The 19,892-nt window shown below is 28.4% G+C and overlaps 1 protein-coding gene across 1 annotated transcript; it reads right to left on the reverse strand.

Moving 5' to 3' along the window:
• Positions 1 to 3,982: 3,982 nt before the first annotated feature.
• On the reverse strand, positions 3,983 to 7,765 carry LOC111275147 (cysteine-rich receptor-like protein kinase 25). Its single transcript, XM_089755154.1, has 7 exons — positions 6,395 to 7,765; positions 6,146 to 6,286; positions 5,894 to 6,063; positions 5,433 to 5,643; positions 5,015 to 5,252; positions 4,520 to 4,670; positions 3,983 to 4,432 (listed from the first exon to the last, which is right to left on the reverse strand). The coding sequence occupies exons 1-7, from the start codon at positions 7,311 to 7,313 to the stop codon at positions 4,097 to 4,099; spliced, it is 2,166 nt and encodes a 721-aa protein (XP_089611280.1). The 5' UTR covers positions 7,314 to 7,765; the 3' UTR covers positions 3,983 to 4,096.
• Positions 7,766 to 19,892: the final 12,127 nt, after the last annotated feature.

A 19,892-nucleotide genomic window follows, 5' to 3' on the forward strand; every position in this document is an offset into this window, starting at 1 on the left:
TTACAATAAAATTATCAAAGATTTATATTAAATTATTTATAATTCACTATTAATTTATCAGTTATTGATATTAAATTATTTATAATTTACTACTAAAATATCAATACTTTATTAATAAATTATCTATAATTTACTATTAATTTATGAATGATTTATCATTAAGTTATAAATGATTTATAATTAAATTATCGATGATTTACTATTAAATTATTTATGATTTTATAAAGTTAACTGATTTACTATTAGTTTATTGATGATCTATTTCAAAGTTATTAATGATTAACTAATTTACTACTAGATTATCACAATATACAATTAAGTTATTAGTGATTTCTTACATTAAGTTATCAATAATTTACTATTAAATTATCAACAGTTTACTAATATATTATTATGCATTTAATACTATGTTATCATTTATTTACTATTTAATTTTTTATTATTTACTATAAAATTATTATCGATCATTACTAAATTATTTATAATTTACTATAAAGTTATCACTAATTAACTATTCTTTATTGATATACTTTTAAAATTTTAATAATTAACTGCTAAATTATCACTTATTTACTAATAATTTATCATTCATTACCACTAAATTATTTATGATTTACTACTATCAATTAATTACTATTAAACGAAACTAATTTACTATCAAATTATTACTGATTTACTAATAAGTTACTATTCATTTATTACTAAGCTATCAATAATTAATTATTAAGTTATCACTTTTTTTAAAATAAATTATCATTTATTTATTATTATGTTGTTATGCATTCACAACTATATTATAACTGATTTATTACTAAATTCTTATACAATTATCATATGTCATTATTGATTTAGTACTAAATTATAATTATTGACTATCAAATTATCATTTATTTACTGTTAAGTTATCCTGATTTACTATTAAGTTATTATTAATTAATTATTAAATTATTGATGATTGCTACTTAGTTATACTGATTACTATTAAGTTTTTAATGATTAATTAATAGGTTATCAATTATCTATTATTATATCGTTGTAGATATGTATATCTAGAAAGAAAGTAACCACAATATATGCTAGATGATATAATTTGTAAAGTGTAGAAAGAAAGTAAATAAAAAAAAAGTTTAAGTGTAGATGACTTGAAAAACAATGAGTAAATGCTCTCAATTTATAATTCATAATTTAATACGTAATTATAAGTTAAAATTATAGCTTATTATGCTAATGCAAATATTAAAACTAAATTAAAAAAATATATACAATATATATATTAAGTCAAATTTTCTAAGATATTCTTTAAATTTTTTAGTTTATTGTAAAATTTGTACATATTAAGATAAGTTTTATTAATGATTTGATTGAAATGATTAGTATATGTATTTTCATATCTATTAGTGAAGTATAATTGCTTATAAAAAATTAAAAAATTTGAAGTGTTCTACCAACAATTAAATTAATAAACTTTGCTTTATGTTTATATTTTTAAGTATATAGTTTTTAGTAAAAATTTTGTTATATATATGATCAAAGTAATAAGAAAAAAATTATTAAGTAAAGTTTATAAAAAAAATTAAATTCACTATAATTACCTTCACATTCTCCTTAAAAAAAATTCCTTCTACTAAATAAAAAGATGGTATATTTTCATTTATTGCTTCATTCTCATTATCATTATTTAAAATGACTTTCTTAACGTTTTGATGCCACCCAAATTTTTCATATGAAAAGAATAAAAAATATTGTTAAGGGTTATAACAATTCAAATAATGTTTAACTTTATATTGTATTCTTGAATGAGTATGTTTTATAATCTCTTGTAAATAAGATATTTAAGTTGTTTCCTTTAACTCGTATAAGAACTAGTAGATCAACAAATGAACTATTATAAACTAGATCTAAATTAATATTTTTGTAATACGAATCTTAATATTTTTAAAAGAAGATATATTTTTTAATCTTTGTAAGACTTAGGTATAAAGATTTTTTTTTTCTAGAATTATCATTAGTATTTCCATAATATTTGCATTTAAATTTTATTATATTTTGTTCTCATTTCATTTTAAAGTTTATTACTAGTGTCATAAAAGTATAGCTAAAAATAACATGATTAATCAATTGAAATTTGAAACATTTTGAAATTCAAATTGAGTATATGTAAATTTTCAATCATTTTAAAATTTAATTAAATTAAAAATTAATATAATATACAAAATTATAAAAATGATCTAACTTGACTTGATTTCAATTAATTTTAAAAGTCAATAACCTAATAGTTATTTAAAACCCAAAATTATTGAGCATAAACTACATGCATAATTGTTTTTACAATAATAAAAACCAAATTCCATATAATTGTCTTATGGCTATGCCTATTAATAAATTTTGATCCCATTCCATTTTTATTTTTATTTTTATTTAATATAAAAAATCATATTTTGTGTCTTAATACGAATCTAATTAAAAAAATTCATTTAAATTAAAATTTATAAAAAAAATACTAATACTAATTTAGTCAATTACTTTTAACATTTTTGGATTTAAAAATTTTTTTAAAAGTATTTTAATCAATCTTTTTTAGTTGATGGCCAAAAAAATCACTTTTGGTATTTTTAGCTTAATTATAAAAAGAGTCTAAGAATAAGAAAAAAAATTCATTTAAATTCAATTTTATAAAAAATTTACTATAGATATTTTAGTTAATAACTTTTTACAGTTTTGGAATTAAAATTTTAAAATTTAAATCGATTAATTTCACATACACTTTATTTTTAATTTCAGTTGATTTAAATTAAATTTAAATAAATTAATAAATGTTATATATTTAAAGATAATTTTATTAATTTAAAAATTCATTAAAATATTTAGATCAATAACTTTTAAGACATTTGAAGTTCACACTTTTAAATATTAAGAAATAATTATATTTTCCTATATTGAAAGGAACAACAAATTCATTATCAATATCATTAATTGGCTTTGATCCTAACGGCAAATGTTAGTTAGAATTATATTACCATATGATTAAAAAGTGTTGTATGACAGATATGTTATTTATATATATGTGTGTATCTTAAAATTTAGTGATACAATTTAATAAAGAATTTAGTTAACTTTTGATGTGTTTTTTTAAGTTCAAATTAAACAAATTTAATTATATATAAAAAAATTATAAAGTAGGAACAAATAATAAAAAAAGTATTTATTTAAAGGTAAATTTTTCATCAAAACTCTATTTCAATTGTAGGATACACGTTTATTTTTTTTTAAATTCGAACAAATTTAATATAAAATAAAAATTAATAATGCAATTATTAAATAATAATAAAAAATAAAATGTACGGGCATATTCAATTACTTCCAATACATAATAATGAATTATTATGAAATTATAAAAAAAATAAAAGAGCGTCAGGTTTGATCACACATTAATGTTTATACGAGTGTTTTGTTTGCTTTTAAAAATCAAACCGATCGAAAGGATGGCTAAAATTTTACATTTTAATTTCAAATCAAGTTTTTCAGTCAAATTAAATTTTGTGCTGTTCTTACTAATACATTAATTATTTATAGTAATGAAGAAGGAAACAACAAAAACATGAGAGAAATGCTATTGAATGATGGCTAATTAATTAATCCAGATAGAATTGAAAAATCAATTATGATTAATCAATATTTTATTTTATATAAAAGAATTTAATAATAATAAAAAATTTAATAATAAAAATTATTTAAATTAAAATTTATTAAACATTTAATAAATAAGAATTTAATAATAAAAAAGCTAATAATAAAAATTATTTAAATTAGACTTTATTAAAAATTTTAATAAGGATATTTCAATCACTCATTTTTAATATTTTGGGAATTAAAATTTTATTAAAGATATTTTAATCAATCATTTTTAATATTTTTAGAATTCACACTTTTATAGATAGATAAATATATGATATTTTTTTACTTTAAAATATGTTATGAGAAATATAAAAGGCAAACTTATCATAGGTTTTGAGTGAACTTTGATACATCAATTAAAACTTTGAAATTTCAACTTTTTCGGATTTTGGAATATTATACAGAAAAGATAACACAAAAGCTACCTCGGGTATGTTTCGGAAATGGAGACCTTATTTATGGACGATGGCATAGAGGGGAAGCGAGATTGATTAAACTCCAATTCGTTTCTTGGAATACTGGATTCGTTTCTATAGCGAAAGTAAGACGCCGGGCGTTGAGGTACCACTGAAGTAAGAACATTGCAACTGTTGAGCATAGGCACTATTGTAGTCATGGAGGGTCTCTTGGCCGGATCTTCCTGAACGCATAACAAGCCAATGTGGATGCACCTAATAACTTCATCTTCTAAACAAGAATCTCCCAATGTTGGATCCAACAGTTCCAAGGGTTCTCCCTGACTCCAGAGTTCCCAGCTCTACATGCAACACAACTTATTCATGTTCATAGATTTTGCAATTTTCCTTTTGAAATTCAATTTGATGAATTTTGCATTTATACTCACATAGCTTAAGAGGTCTTCAAAGCCATCTTCCTGATGAAAGCTGCTGTTCTTCTTGCCACTGATAATCTCAAGAACTGAGACTCCGAAACTATACACATCAGATTTCACAGAAAATTGTCCATGCATTGCATATTCTGGAGACATGTAACCACTACAAACCAACAATATTAATTAAGATAGTTGATTTAGCAAAAAGACATAATAAATGTTTTAAAATGTTAATTAAGGACTACTAATGTAACTTAATCTCTGATCCTTGACCAACTTTTGCATATGTCGATTTGTTAAAAAGTGTACAGGCTTTTGTGTGATCAACAGCAGTGGAGAGCTTTGGTGACATAAGAAAGTTGAGGGGATTCAAAAAGAATTCATGAAGTGTTTGGTTTTGATAAACGATATTGTGCTATCAATGGTTTATTTACAAAGATTAGTGGGCAGATGAATTAATGTAGCGGTGCAGATGCAAATGCGTTTATAAAAGATTTCATGACTTACTATGTCCCAACTATTCTACTAGTGTTGCCTTGATTTTCATCAACTCCGAAAATTCTTGCCATACCAAAATCTGAAATTTTTGGATTCATCTCTCTGTCCAACAATACATTGCTAGCTTTAAGATCACGATGGATAATTCTGAGTTGAGAATCTTCATGAAGATAAAGAATCCCTCTTACTATTCCTTTGATAATCTTGTAGCGAGTTGACCAATCCAATTCTCTTCCTTTTTTGGAGTCTGGCATACACCAAATTCATAAACTCCAGTAAATCAAACTATTTAATGACACGTAGAATACATAGCATTAATTTCTTTTTTTAATGGATGAAATAAAATCTCATTAATTCTAATTTGATATAGGAACTGAAGGGAAACTACCCAGCAAGAAAGAAGAAAAAAGTTTGGATGTGCCATTACCAAATAGAAAACAGTCTAGGCTCCTGTTTTGAACAAATTCGTAAATAAGCAACTTTTCCTCTCCTTCCAAGCAAAATCCCAATAGCCTCACAAGATTTCTATGCTGAAGCTTGGCTACTACCTCAACCTCGTTCTTAAATTCCCTTTCACCCTGCCCAGATCTTCTTGATAGCCTTTTTACAGCGATTTCTTGTCCACAAGGAAGTATGCCCTGGTAATTTAAAATTTTCTATTTGTTAAAATCTGTAATCCTGAATATCTAGTCACTCCAAGATTCTGAATGGGTGATTTCTGCCATATGATCATGATTCATGAGGATTTATGGGGAAGGAAAGTTTGGTTTGGACCTAGGATTTTGTCTATAAAAATGATTGGCTACCACTAAGCTGAATTGATTATTCCTACCGGCAAACAGATATGGATGGTTCATGAAAACTTGGTGTTATTTAGTAATTTCCCACCTTGTAAACCCGACCAAATCCACCTTCCCCCAACTTGTTATCATCAGAGAAATTGTTTGTGGCTGCTGCAATTGTCTCTAAATCAAATTGCGAAGACACTGTGGTAGTAATATCATTTGCAGCTGAGCAATGAAAAAGAGTATTAGTCTTTTTGTCACGATTGAGAACATTGAAATAGGTAATGTTTCAAGATTTTTTTCTGCAAAAATGAACACTCATATTTTTTTGTTTTTTATTTCTCTGATGATTTACCTCTTTGTTCTTCTATTGTATTCAATTTGTTTTTTCTTTTCCAACTTAGGATGCAGAAGGCAACGATTAAAAGCAGCACAAAGGCCACAGTCGCAGCAACAATATTGCTGATTATTTTTCCAGAGGATAGGTTCCTTTTCCCTGCATAACAAACAGTTAAACAAACCTCTAATAATGACGTGCTGGACAGTTTTGCTTTTTCTGGATCTTCAACTGGGCAGACACGCAATCATAATTAAATTCAGATGCGATCAGTGATGAAAGTCCCACGGTTGGCCAGATTCCCCCACCCCCAATCAAAAGTTTTCTTTAAAAATTGATAAAATAATCGATCAAACATACTGGATTCAACTTTACCTTTGGAGCCGGGTTCAGGCGATGATGGTGCCCCTGCCACAAGGTAAAATGGGTACAATTCATACCTAAACATACAGCTCGGAAATATAACTCTACCCCCTTGCCTTACTCCGCAGCAACCAGGAAGAAAATAAGCAAATGTTGCTTCAAGACACTTGTTACAATCTGAAACAGATAAATCTTGCGTGCATTGACCAAGTGCGTATATCGTTTCATTTCTTGTGAAGGGCAATTCTACAGTAACAAACCTTCTACCAGACCAATCATTTGCAATCCTTGCAGTTAAATTACGCATCGTCCATTCTAGCAATTCAAGGAATTGATCTTGTTGCGAAATATTCAGGGAGTTCACCAGTTGCAAGGCAGGTTTCAGTTCCAATTTGCTGAAGAAATTCTGACTCGAGTAACGTAACATGCAATCCTCATAGGTAATTACGGCTGCTTTATCCATGGGGCAACTTTGAACTATGTCCTTGCCAGCTGCGTCTACGCATTCTCCACAGAGGTCTTTGGTGGCATCACCTCGGCAGAGAAAGAGACCATAAACAATGTCTTCAGGGCCGCTGCCAACTGTGAGGTTGTAGAATCTGTTGTCACGGCTTGCATTAGAGGAAAGAGATGAGAGAAGAAAATTGAGATTTCGCTGAAAAGTGCCATTAGGACTGAAAGTTGTTGTGTTAGTACAGTCATATAAGAAAATAGGCTTAGCTTCACAGGTGTTTAGCATAAACAAGCTTGGCAAGAAGTAAATCACAAGGGTCTTGGAGATGTTAAAGGAAAACAACGCGATAATCAGCTTTTTCCTTGGCATCTGGGAAGGGTTTAAATGAATTTGATTCTAGTTATCTTGCGAGATTTTCAAATGAATTGAGTTGATCAGTAGAGAAAGGAAGACCCAGGGCGTTGTTGAGATATATATGTGTGTAATAAAAGCTAATTTCCCTTTCACTGATTGAGAAATGTGGTTGAAAAGATGTAGGAAACCATCAATTTTCAGGCAAACAAGGGACAATTGCCCATGCGTTGTACAAGTCGCTGGAGTGTGGACAAATTGCCATTCAATTTCCAGGCAAACAACGTTAGCATTGAAAGGTATAGCAAACAGTAGTGGAGTGTGGTAGATAATTAAAAGGAGGGGGATTAATCACAATATTCCTTCAAGACCCGCAGGTACGTAAGTCAAGCCGCCCAGCACCCGATTGACTCGTCAACAAATTGTAGCTTCTTTCATATCATAAGTTCGCTCTATCCCTTGTAATAAGAATTTTGGTCAGTCTAATTTGGTTTAAACTATTATCTTCAGATAATTGTGTTCTTTTCTGTTATTGGTAAATAGAAATTTTCATGAAAAAGTTACAAATATGAAGGCCCAGCGCTGTTAATTCGACAGTTGGGAAAATCATTGGGACCTTATAAAACGGTTGCAACCGGTTAGCATTTGTGCAGAAATTGAATTGATATATTTACCAATAGGAGAAATTACAGTGGGCAAGTTTAACGGTTTAAGAATTGAAAATAAAATTTCAAGTACAAATTTTTATTTTGCTAAATAAAATAATTTTATTTTAAATTTTCAGTCTTTTTTACAATAAAAATTTCTCCTTAAAATCTTTCCTCAAGAAATGTGAATTAATGTGCATAAATCCCATATCTTGTTTATAAAAACTGATCTTGGACATAAATAACGAATGTAGAGTAGACAGGGGTTGATTGAACTGACTTAGATAAAAAAAAAAAAAAGAATTTTTGGACCGAACTGAGTAATTTTTACTTCATTGACATATTAAATACGGTTGTTAATAATTAATATTATAAATTTACGTGTTAAAAAATATAAATTATTTCTTTTTAATAGAAAAAATATAAGATCTTTGTAGTAATATTTTTCAGAATAACTAGACGAATTTGAAAACAAAAATAAAAAGTCGTGACTAATTTTTTTTGGTTAGGTATAATTGATCATTTATTAAAACTTATATTTTTAATAAAATCTTAAAATTTATTAAAATTTATTAAAAAAATTTTAGGTCTATAAAAACAATTTGGATTTAGGACTCAGATACGCGTTAAAGGATTAGCATCCCGTAGCGCTCGTTTAAAATAATACCAATTAATTATGTGTTATCTTTTAATTTAGACAAAATGTTTTAATTTTGGTATTTTTAAAAAAATTAATTTTCTTAAATTTTTATTATGGAAAAAACATACTTTATTTTATTTTATTTATTTATTTTATCTTGGTTTGAAAAAATAAATAAGAACTTTATTTATTGAAAATTTTTGGAAAATATTTAAATACTTTGGTAATATTAGAATGAACTTTCTCACTTAAAGATTTTTTAAGAATTACAATTCGAAATTATCAAAAATCCTATCATCGGTGATTCATATTTATTTTCAAAATTTATATTTAATAAGCATATTATAAAATATGATATTTGTAATTCAAAAATCTAATAATATTTTTTATTTTTATACTAAAACGAAAAATCGTTATCGAAAATTATTCTAAACATTCCAATACATTGGTGACATTTTAGATAGATATTATTACCTAGAGATTCCTAAAGAATTATTACTTGAATTTCTTTAGGATCTCATTCTTTGAGATTTCATTTATATTTATTATTATTTTTTAGTATCTTTTTTAGTATGATACACATAGATTAATTTGTGATACTATTACATTGTATGAATGTTCGTTTTTAGAGGTGAAAAGTAACCAAAAATTTTTTCTATTGAGAATCATTCTAAATATTCTAATTCTTTGACAATTTTTAGACAAATTCTCTCACATAAAAAATTCTTAAGAATCACTACTCAGACTTCTTGGAGTCTTATGATCAGAAATTTATCATCATTATTTTTTATTATTAATTTTCTAAAAGTTATGTAATAATATAATTATCTAAAGATAAATTTATTTCCTAAAAAATGCATACTCTTATAAATATTTTATATTTTTATCACTTTTTAAGAAAATTAGTCAAATTAAAAAAAAAGAAAAATAAGTAAATAAATAAAATCTTTGAATTGAAAAGAGTTTCTAAATAGTTCAATATTTTGATAATTTTAAAAAATATTTTCTTACTTAAATAATTCTCGAAAATCACTACTCAGATATTATGGAGTCTTATCATCAAATATTTTCATTTAATTTTAATTTTATTACATTTATGTGGTGAAATAAATATAACTACACAAAAAAAAATCAACAACTTAAAATAATTAAACATATATATATATATTGTAGACACCCTACTTGGTCTAGGCTCAGCTCAAGAGGGCCCAGGTTATTCGCTCAATTGGCCATTCTTTTACTTTTATTTATTTTATTATTTTATGACTTTATTAGGCTAATTATTATTCTTCGCTTTTTTTTATTGATTTTTCTATTTTTTTGTTAGATTTATTATTAGTTTTTTTTTGTGAAAAAAAAAAAAAAGGTTCTACCATGAATTGGACTAGTGGCAAAATCATGGTTGAATTAGATTTCTATAGGATAAGGCCAAATTATTGTCAAAATGGGAGTTATAGAGTTAATCAAAAAATTCTTCTGATTAAACCCTATAAATATCCACTAATCACAGGCCAAAGGGGATCGCACACAGAGAAAATAACAAACGAAAAATCATAGAATCACATCAATCAGAAAGGTTTTTGAAGATTTTTGGGTTTAAGGGAAAAAAAAGATTTTTTGGGAAAAATATGAAAAATTCCTAGATTCTGACGAAATTTTCAATTTTCGATGAATTTTTCAGCGCTGGTTGAATTTTTTGGTGACTTTTTCCACACCGTTTGAATTTTTCAATGAGGAATTCCAGAATCCAGTGAAGATTTCGGTGAAAGTTAAATTTTTTGATGACTGTTCGGTGACCAACCCAGATTCCGACGATATTTCTTAGAATCCGGTTGAAGTTCAATCGGAGTTAATCCGATTAGAGAGAGAGGGAGATAAAAGATTAAGGAATAGAGAGAAGGGGAAGGGAAGATCTGAAGCAAAAAAGCTGAGATTTGGCCTTATATAAGGCCCTAAAACGACATTGTTTTGGCGTTAAGTAACTTCCTAGGATCTGTGCGTTTTGCTGCTGGGCGACCTGACCCGCTCCAACCCGTATCCCTGCCTTTGATTCCAGCGGAGCCGAGCCACAAATCTAGCCACCTTTTATTTTTGAAGCCAAGCCGTTCTGCAATCATAAGTTGAACCTTTTTTGGTATTTTCTATAGGTTTATTTTTTTTATTTTTATGTGTTTATTTTTTAGTATTTTTGCAAGATTAAATTCAAAAAAAAAAAGAGAAGAAAAATAAAAACAGGTAAAAAAATAAAATAAAATTTGAGAATAAATATTAATTATCCAATGATGGAATTTATAAAAATTTTAAATGGTGAATTTCTATAAAATTTCTAGGTGAGAAATTCAATCTAAATTTATCCCAAATGGTGAAATAATTTAGATAAAGTTTTAATAATAATAATTAATATTTATTTTCAAACAAAAAAATAAAAAAATAAAAAATTAGGTTGAAAATATTTGATAATTATCCAAGGATGAGATTTTTAGAAATTTCAAATGGTAAATTTTAAAGAAATCTCTAGGTGAGAAATTTTCTTTAAATTTGTCCCAAATGGTAGAATAATTTAAATGAAATTTCAATAAAAATAATTATCGTATTATTTTATTTCAAAAAAAAATAAAAAAAATTTCTAAATAGGCCTAAATGGTGAAAAATTTAGAAATTTTGAAAAAGAAAATATTTCTAAATTGACCTAAATGGTGAAAAATTTAGAAATAAAAGAAAAAAAATTTTAAATAAGCCCAAATGGTGGAGAATTTAGAAATTTAAAACAAGAAAATATTTCTAATTTATCCCAAATGGTGGAATAATTAGATATATTTTTGACAAAAAAATAATTAAACTTTTTTTCGACGACAGAGCCTCTTTAAGGAATTAAATAGAATTCTTGAATACTCTTGAGGTGAGGAAGTATTTTTTTAAGAGTTCTACCAGATTGATGGAGAGTCTTAAAAAATAATTCTAATATTTAACATAAAATTTGAAACCATTAGACTCAAGACCTTATGATAAATTTGAAATAATATGGTACCATCCTTCGGATGGGCATGTGGGGGTTCTATAACCTTCCCCACATGTAACTGAACTTTTGAATCCTGTTATGGTTTGTAGACTCGAACCTATTCTTTTAGGGACCCTTTGTCAAACTTAGGAGCTTCTTAAGAGGATAGATTCCTCAAGTGACCAATCATACCTAGATAAAAAAGATTGGTGGTGACTCCATTCATTTGTTAAATCTAGCTATAGATTTTTGAATCTATATGTTATAACAGTTTGGCAACTTCGTTGGGGATGCTATAGAAAGTCAAGCCATAATTTTTGAATTTATCCTATCCTTTGGTCTAATGGTTTTACATTGTAGTTATTTGTTTACTAACATTTTTCCTTTTTTGTCTTGTATTTTATTTTTGGGGCAAGAAACCTATATGTTCCTTCATACACACTATCACATGCATTTGCATTACATAAGCTCTATACCTAAGCTTCGTACCTTTCAAAAGAGAGTAAAGTACCTACACTTTTGTGAGATGATAATCTTCGCAATGGCTAACAAAATACTCCCACTCAAATTGAATCATTTCCGTTAGTAGCCTGTGATGGGTGAAGATTGGAATGCTTTGCTAGTTTGTGATGAACAATGATGTAAGGAATAATTTGAGAACTTTCAGTAGTCAAAGTCACCTAACCCTACATATAGTTTACACTTAAGAGGCCAGCCTTAGGATAGAGCCATTCCTACCCAATGATAGATATAACTTGAAGATATGACACAAAAAAGAATGGTTTATGATCTAACTATTTTATTTGTTTGACAATATGCATTTGCATTACCATATCATACATCATTTTCATTGTCATATGTAACATTCTAGATTTGTATCATTTTCATTTCATCCATAAAATTGTATATTTCATTCATACATCAACATATTATGCATAAAGCATAACATTTCTGATCATAATTATGGTGTTCAAGGTTCAAAGATAGCTCCACCAAGCAACCTTACTCACCAATACAACACAAGGATTTGAGCTAGATAGATGGAACAAGAAAATTTTAATCATCTTGAGAAGATAGAGAAAGCCCAAAAGAAGCTAGAATTGGAGTTAAATAAGATTTTGAAGGCTTTGAATAAATTAAACAAAGAAAAGGGTATAGAAGAAAGCTAACAAGACCCTCTCTCACAAGAGGTGGATGACCTACTGTACCCACTTAGTTTTAAGCCACATTAAGCCCAATCAACATAAGATCCACCATCACAGTAGTTCACCTATCCTGTAAGGCACACATACCCTGGAATGCTATCAACGTCAAACCTTAGTCAATATCAAAATTATGAAAATCCTATCTTTATAGAAAAGATAGTAGAATCAGTTTAGGTCCCTGATTTAGATGATCCAAAGGAAAATGAAAAGTTAAAATCAAAAGGGAGTGAGTCATTGAGGGACTCAAAAGCTGACCAGAAGATTAATATGTTGGAAAAAAAGCTGTGAGTAGTGGAAGAAGTTAGTTTTTATAGTTTTGTGGATGCTGCTAGGCTTTGTTTAGTCCCATATGTAGTTATTCATCCAAAATTTAAGGTTTTCGAGTTTGAAAAGTATGATGGTACAAAATGTCCAAAGTTTCACATTACCATGTATTGTCGAAAGATGGCAACCCATGTTAATAATGAGAAGCTATTGATGTATGTATTCTAAGATAACCTTACAAGCTCTGCTGCTAGATGGTATATCTAGCTGGATATGACCCATATTTATTTTTGGAGTGATATGGTCCATGCCTTCATTAATCAATATATGTATATTATAGACATAACCTCTAATCATCTTTCTTTACAAAATATGAAAAAAAAAAGTGATTGAATTATTCAAGAAATATGCCCAAAGATGAGGGACATAGCCTCTTAAATGTAGCTTTCGTTAACTGAGAAAGAAACCATGGTATTGTTTGTCAGTATTTTGAAATCTCTATATTATGAAAAGATGCTTGGGATTGCCACAAAGAATTTCGTTGACATGGTAATCTTAGGCGAAATCATTAAGAATGCCATTAAATATGACAAGTTGAAAGGAGGAAAAATCAAGAAAGTGTTAGAGAAGAAAGAGACTGAAACTCAAGTCGCGAGCCTTGATAAATAGTTTAGGAGATTTCAACCCTATTCACTACAAAGTTATGCCCTATACTATCTTACTGTGAATAATATCTCACCTTACCCTTACCAACCATATCTACAACCAGCTTACTTACCAACTTACCAATCAGCCTTACAAGTACCTGCATATGATTCTAGTCATATCGCTACATTAGTTTCAAAGCCTAACAACCAAGTGAATGGTTCAAAGAGATCTCAAGATAACTAAGAAAGGGCACATATTGACCTTATCCCTATGACCTATACTGAGTTATTCTCAAAACTGATCAAGAATAACTAGGTATCTCTAGTTATTCTAGAATCATTAAAGCCACCCTATCCAAAGTGGTATGATGTTAATACGATGTGCGATTATCATAATGGAAACATGGGTCATTTATTGAAACCTACCTTACTTTCAAACATAAAGTGCAAAGTCTGATCCAAAAATGCTTAGTGAGCTTCAATGAATCAGGGGGTAAGATGTCAATAAAAATTTTTCACCTAATTGCACAGGGGTATAATTTTGAGAATGATGTTAAGGCTAGTTGGAAGTTACTTGTCATTCTAGATTTCTTTCATAGTAATGTTAGGAATTCTTTTATATAATAGGATTTCAGTTGTTATCATTTTAATAAAAGGCAAGGATAATGCATTTCATTACATTTTTTCTTTCATTCAATCGTTGTTTCATGCTTTGTCACCTTTCATAACTTTTCCTTCCTATTCTCAAATTTCAAATGATAAATGTTTAGACAATGATAACAATAATTTTGGGATCTAATTTTGAGAACTCATTCATATTGATCTAAGAAGATTATTTGAGCAAAAAAAGCAAGTTGATGTGAAATAAATATGTCTTGAAAATGTGCAGTTTATTATATAGATCCATGAGCTTATTTTTTTTCAATAACTGAATTTTGAGGAAAGCATTCACGTTTGAGAGGAAAAATGGCCATATTTTTTTTACCATTTGAAAAATCATTCATTGCTACCCTTTTAAGCTTATTATAATTTTTTTTCTAAAGAACCCTGACCAAGAATCACCTTCCACACTGAGGGGACAATTTTTGAAAAATAAAAAAGGTAAAAGATCACAAAAGGTCTCAAAGATGGAAAAAAAAAGAAAAGCAAAAGAAAAAAGAGGAAAAAAAAAAGAAATGAATGCCACACATGATTTGGAGCAAAGTAAAGGGAATCTTTTTGTGAAGAATGAGATCGATGAAAAAGAAAAAAGTAGCGAAATAATGTGAAATGGGGTAAAATGCCAAGTTACATCAAAAAATAAATGATCCTTTAGTTTTGAATCTTTTAAACACATGTTTTGAGCCTATTTTATCTATTTCTTTCATGACCCCTCACCATGGCCTACATTACAATCTTGAAAAAGCTCATTTGGATCAAGTGTGAATGCTCGAATTGAATGATTATATTGCTCTAAAAATTGATGTGTGAGAGATATCGACAATGGATGAAAGATGAGAAAAAGTGAAAGAGGAAAAAAAGAGATAAAGAATGAAAAAAATGAAGAATGAAGAATGAAGAATGAAAGAAAGAAAAAACAAAAAAACAAAAAAAAGAAAAAGATTGGAAAATGAAAGAGTAAAAAAGATGAAAAGGAGAGAAAAAAAACTCAAATTGAAAACTCGAAAGGGTGATTTGGGTAAAAAATCTCTGAATTGAGAGTTAGAACATGGATGGAAGGTCAAAGACATCTGAAGATCACTTAAAGCTAGGACAAAGTTTAATGAGCTCAAAGATGATCTCAAAAGTCAATGGAATGAGTTTTTAAAAAAGAATTCTGGATTAATGTTAAGAATTGTTTAGGTATTCATTGTTTGGATATTATTACTCCATTTGTTCAATACCATTCCGAAGGTCATTATTTGAATTTACTCTTTTGTGAAGTATTTTTATACCAAACTCACTATTCATTGATTACCTTTCCCGTAATTCAGATTGTGCTCCATTATTATTGCATCTCCAGAATGAATCGAGAAAATGTATGATTGCATTATGTTTGTTAAGAATTGAAATGGTGATGAATGAATGATAATGTTCATGAAAGAGTTTTGCATTTATTTGAAAAAAAATCCAAGATGATAAAAAAAAATGAAGAGATGGTAGAAACCTAAAAAAAAGATTTGAGATGACACATGATGTGATAAAATGATGAATATAGAGATGGGTTGGTCAACAAATGAAGAGAGTGCAAAAACCTAAAAAGGTGATATGACCAAGTGATGATTATAGGGATGAATTGGTCGACATAACCTGTGAATGATGATCAAGTGATGAACGCAATATGGATCAATTGACATTCATTCTTGAATGGCTAGTGCTGCAAAGCCTGTGAATTATGATAAAAATAGTACGAACAAAATTTGTTCTGAAATTACTAGTGCTAAAAGGCTTGTGAATTACAATCAAGTATCAATTGACGAAACTTATTTTAAATGATTAGTCCTGAGAAGTTGAAAAAGAAATATGAGAGATGGTGGAGTCTTGAGAACCATATCATCACAATTATTTAGAATTTCATGACATTTGTATTCCATGCATTATGTTAGCATTGTTGTTTGAATAGTATATTCACATAATTTGATGAATTAAAACTTTGTTTGGACATGCATCAGCCAACAAGTGTTTGAATTATGACTTAAAATAAGGTATTATGAGAATCTAGATTATTACATTTGCATAATTCAGAAAGCATTTGCATCATTGATCATGACATTCAGTATATACAAAATTTTGACTTTGGTTTGAAGCTCATTTGGAAAAATTTTTTTTAAATATTTTGATGAAGTCCTGAATTTTCAAATGGGAATCTTTGAATTTTCAATCTTTGAGTTTTAAATGAAAATCTTTAAGACATTTTCAAATAAGAATTTTTGAGTCTTATATGAGAATCTTTAAGAAATCCTCAAATAAGAATTTTTGAGTCTTAAATGAGAATTTTTAAGAAATCCTTAAATGAGAACCTTTAGGTTTTCAATATTTGAGTCTTAAATGATAATCTTTAAGAAATCTTCAAATGAGAATCTTTGAGTTTTTAATTTTTGAGTCTTCAAATGAGAATCTTTAAGTCTTAAATGAGAATCTTTGAGTCTTAAATGAGAATCTTTAAGAAATTTTTAAATGAGAATCTTTGAGTTTCAAATGAGAATCTTTGAGATGTGAAACCTTAAAGTTCATCAAATGTGAATCTTCAAACTAGAATGAAAAGTTTTAAACTTTTTGGATGTGAATCTCCAAAATTCAAATGAAAAGCTTTGAACTCAACTTTTTGGATGTGAATCTTTAAATTTTTGAGTGAGAACCTTTGAACTTAGATGTGAACCTCTAATATTTCTTAAATGTGAACCTTTGAACTTGAATGAAAAGCTTTGAACTTTTGGATGTGAATCTTCAAAATTTGAATAGAAATCTTTAAATGTCGGATGCGAGTCTTATAATTTGCAATGTGAATCTTGAGATCTTACAAATTTGAATTCTTATGAAATTGAAATTTTACGAACCAAACTTTAGTGAATTCTTACGAAGATGAAAGGTTTTTGCGAATCTGAACCTTTGAATTTCGAACTCAAATTGTGAATCTTTGAGTTTTCATTAGACATGATCTATGACTCTTCTGGACATGATTGTTGATGAGCATTTATTTTTCAAAGTTGTGGTGCCTTTGTTTAGAGGAGAATTTATTTTCCAAAGTTGTGGTGCCTCTATTTAGAGGAGCAATTTATTTTTTCCAAAGTTATGATGTCTCTGTTTAGAGGAGCTTTATTATTTTTTTTTTAAAAAGAGAAGTGTCAAGTTGTGTCTTAATTGGGTGTCTACATCTTTGCATAATTTTTGTTTCATAAAAAATGTACAAAGAGAGGCAGTTGTAGACACCCTACTTGGTCCGGGCTTAACCCATTGGTCTCAACTTAATAGGGCCTAGGTTATTAGGCCAAATTGGCCATTCTTTTACTTTTTATTTATTTTATTATTTTATAGTTTTATTGGGCTGGTTATTAATCTTTTGTTTTTTTTATTGATTTATCTATTTTTTTTAATTTATTATTAGTTTTTTTTAGGTGAAAAAAAAAGAAAAGAAGGTTTTGCCATGAATTGGATGGACTAGTGGCAGAATCATGGTTGAATTAGATTTCTATGGGATAAGGCTGAAGTATTGTCAAAGTGGGAGTTATAGAGTTAATAAAAAATTCTTCTGATTAAACCCTATAAATACCCACTGATCACAAGCCAAAGGGGATCACACACAGAGAAAATAAAAAATGAAAAATCACAAAATCACATCAATTAGAAAGTTTTTTGAAGATTTTTGGGTTTAGGGGAAAAAAGAGATTTTTTTTGAAAAAATACAAAAAATTCCCAGATTTTGACGAAAATTTTAAGTTTTCGATGAATTTTCCAACGTTGATTGAATTTTTTTGTGATTTTTCTGGCATCATTTGAATTTTTTGACGAGGAATTTCAGAATTCGATAAAGATTCTAGTGAAAGTTGAATTTTTAGATGACTGTCCGATGACCTAACCTAAATTCTGACAATATTGCCCAAATCCGGTTGAAGTTCAACAAGAGTTCATCGAGTTAGAGAGAGAGGGAAAGAAAAAAAAAGAAGAAGAGAGAGAAGAGTAATGGAAGATCTGAAGCAAAAAAATTGAGATTTGGCCTTATATAGGTCCTTGAAATGACATCATTTTGGCGTTAAGTAACTTTTCAGGATCTGCATGTTTTACCGTTGGGCAACCTAACCCGAGTGCTTGACTTGCTTCAATCTGCGTCTTTGTGTCATAGACCTAAGGAGGAGTCCTGAATCTCACATCGAACGTGACAAAAGGGTAACTAGGGTATAAAAGGGTTCACACCACCTCTACCTTGTGAGACGCCTTTTGTAGGATAAAATCGTGAGGTCAAGGGGACAAGAGCGGACAATATCTCATAAGGGTGTGAACCATGACAGGTAAGTTGATTTAGGACATCGAATGAGTGGATGCTTGGGTCTTAGAGTCGCATGAGCCTGGAGCTTAAGTCTCAACTCGTGACAAGTGGTATCAAAGCCAGCCCTAATTCATTCGATCCACGCCAAGTGCCTCGAAGGAGGTAGGTAGGGTGGTCAGTCTCCGTGACGAGAGCGTCACGAGGTTGGGTAGAGGAGAATGTTATGGACCTAAAGAGGAGTCTTGAATCTCACATCGAACATAAAAAAAGGGTCACTAGGGTATAAAAGGGTTCACACCACCTCTGTCTTATGAGGCACCTTTTGTTGGATAAAATCGTGAGGCTAATAGGGCCAGAGCAAACAATACCTCACAAGGGTGTGAATCATGACAGATAAGCTGATTTGGGACGTCAGATGAGTGGATACTTGAATATTGGAGCCGTATGAGCCTGGAGCTTAAGTCTCATCCCATGACACCTACCTTCAGCTCTTGCCGAGTCGAGCCGCAAACTGAGCCGCCAAGCCATACCTTCAATCCACATTTTATTTCTAAAGCCGAGCCATTCTGCAACCATAAGTCGAGCCATTTTTGGTATTTTCTATGGGTTTTTTTATTTATTTTTATGTGTTTATTTTTTAGTATTTTTGCATGATTAAATTCAGAAGAAAGAGGAGAAAAACAAAAAAAGGTAAAAAAATAAAATAAAATTTGAGAATAAATATTAATTATCCAATGATAGAATTTATAGAAATTTTAAATGGTAAAATTTTATAAAATTCTTATGTGGGAAATTCAATCTAAATTTGTCCCAAATGATGGAATCATTTAGATAAAGTTTCAATAATAATAATTAATTTTTTTTAAACAAAAAAATAAAAAAAGAAAAAAAAAATTGGGTTAAAAATATTTGATAATTATTCAAGGATGAGATTCTTAAAAATTTACCATTTGAAATTTCAAATGATAAATTTCTAAGAAATCTCTAAGTGAGAAATTTTCTTTAAATTTGTCCCAAATGGTGGAATAATTTAAATGAAATTTCAATAAAAATAATTGTCATATTATTTTCTTTAAAAAAAAGAAATAAAAAAAATTTTTAAATAGGCCCAAATGATGAAAAATTTAGAAATTTCGAAAAAGAAAATATTTTTAAATTGACCCAAATGGTGAAAAATTTAGAAATAAAAGATAAAGGAAAAATTTTTTTTTTCTAAATAGGCCAAAATGGTTG

This window comes from Durio zibethinus, chromosome 26, assembly GCF_047325235.1.
Source record: "Durio zibethinus cultivar Kanyao isolate XHJ-2024 chromosome 26, ASM4732523v1, whole genome shotgun sequence".
Taxonomy (NCBI): domain Eukaryota; kingdom Viridiplantae; phylum Streptophyta; class Magnoliopsida; order Malvales; family Malvaceae; genus Durio; species Durio zibethinus.

What these genes read in the sequence shown, in the direction of transcription:
- LOC111275147 (XM_089755154.1), bottom strand. Translation starts at nt 7,313, where the DNA reads ATGCCAAGGAAAAAGCTGATTATCGCGTTGTTTTCCTTTAACATCTCC. An exon ending in GATTTGGTCGGGTTTACAAG is followed by an intron (nt 5,644 to 5,893) that starts GTGGGAAATTAC and finishes TTAAATTACCAG; the next exon opens with GGCATACTTCCTTGTGGACA. An exon ending in AGTAGAATAGTTGGGACATA is followed by an intron (nt 4,671 to 5,014) that starts GTAAGTCATGAA and finishes GTTGGTTTGTAG; the next exon opens with TGGTTACATGTCTCCAGAAT.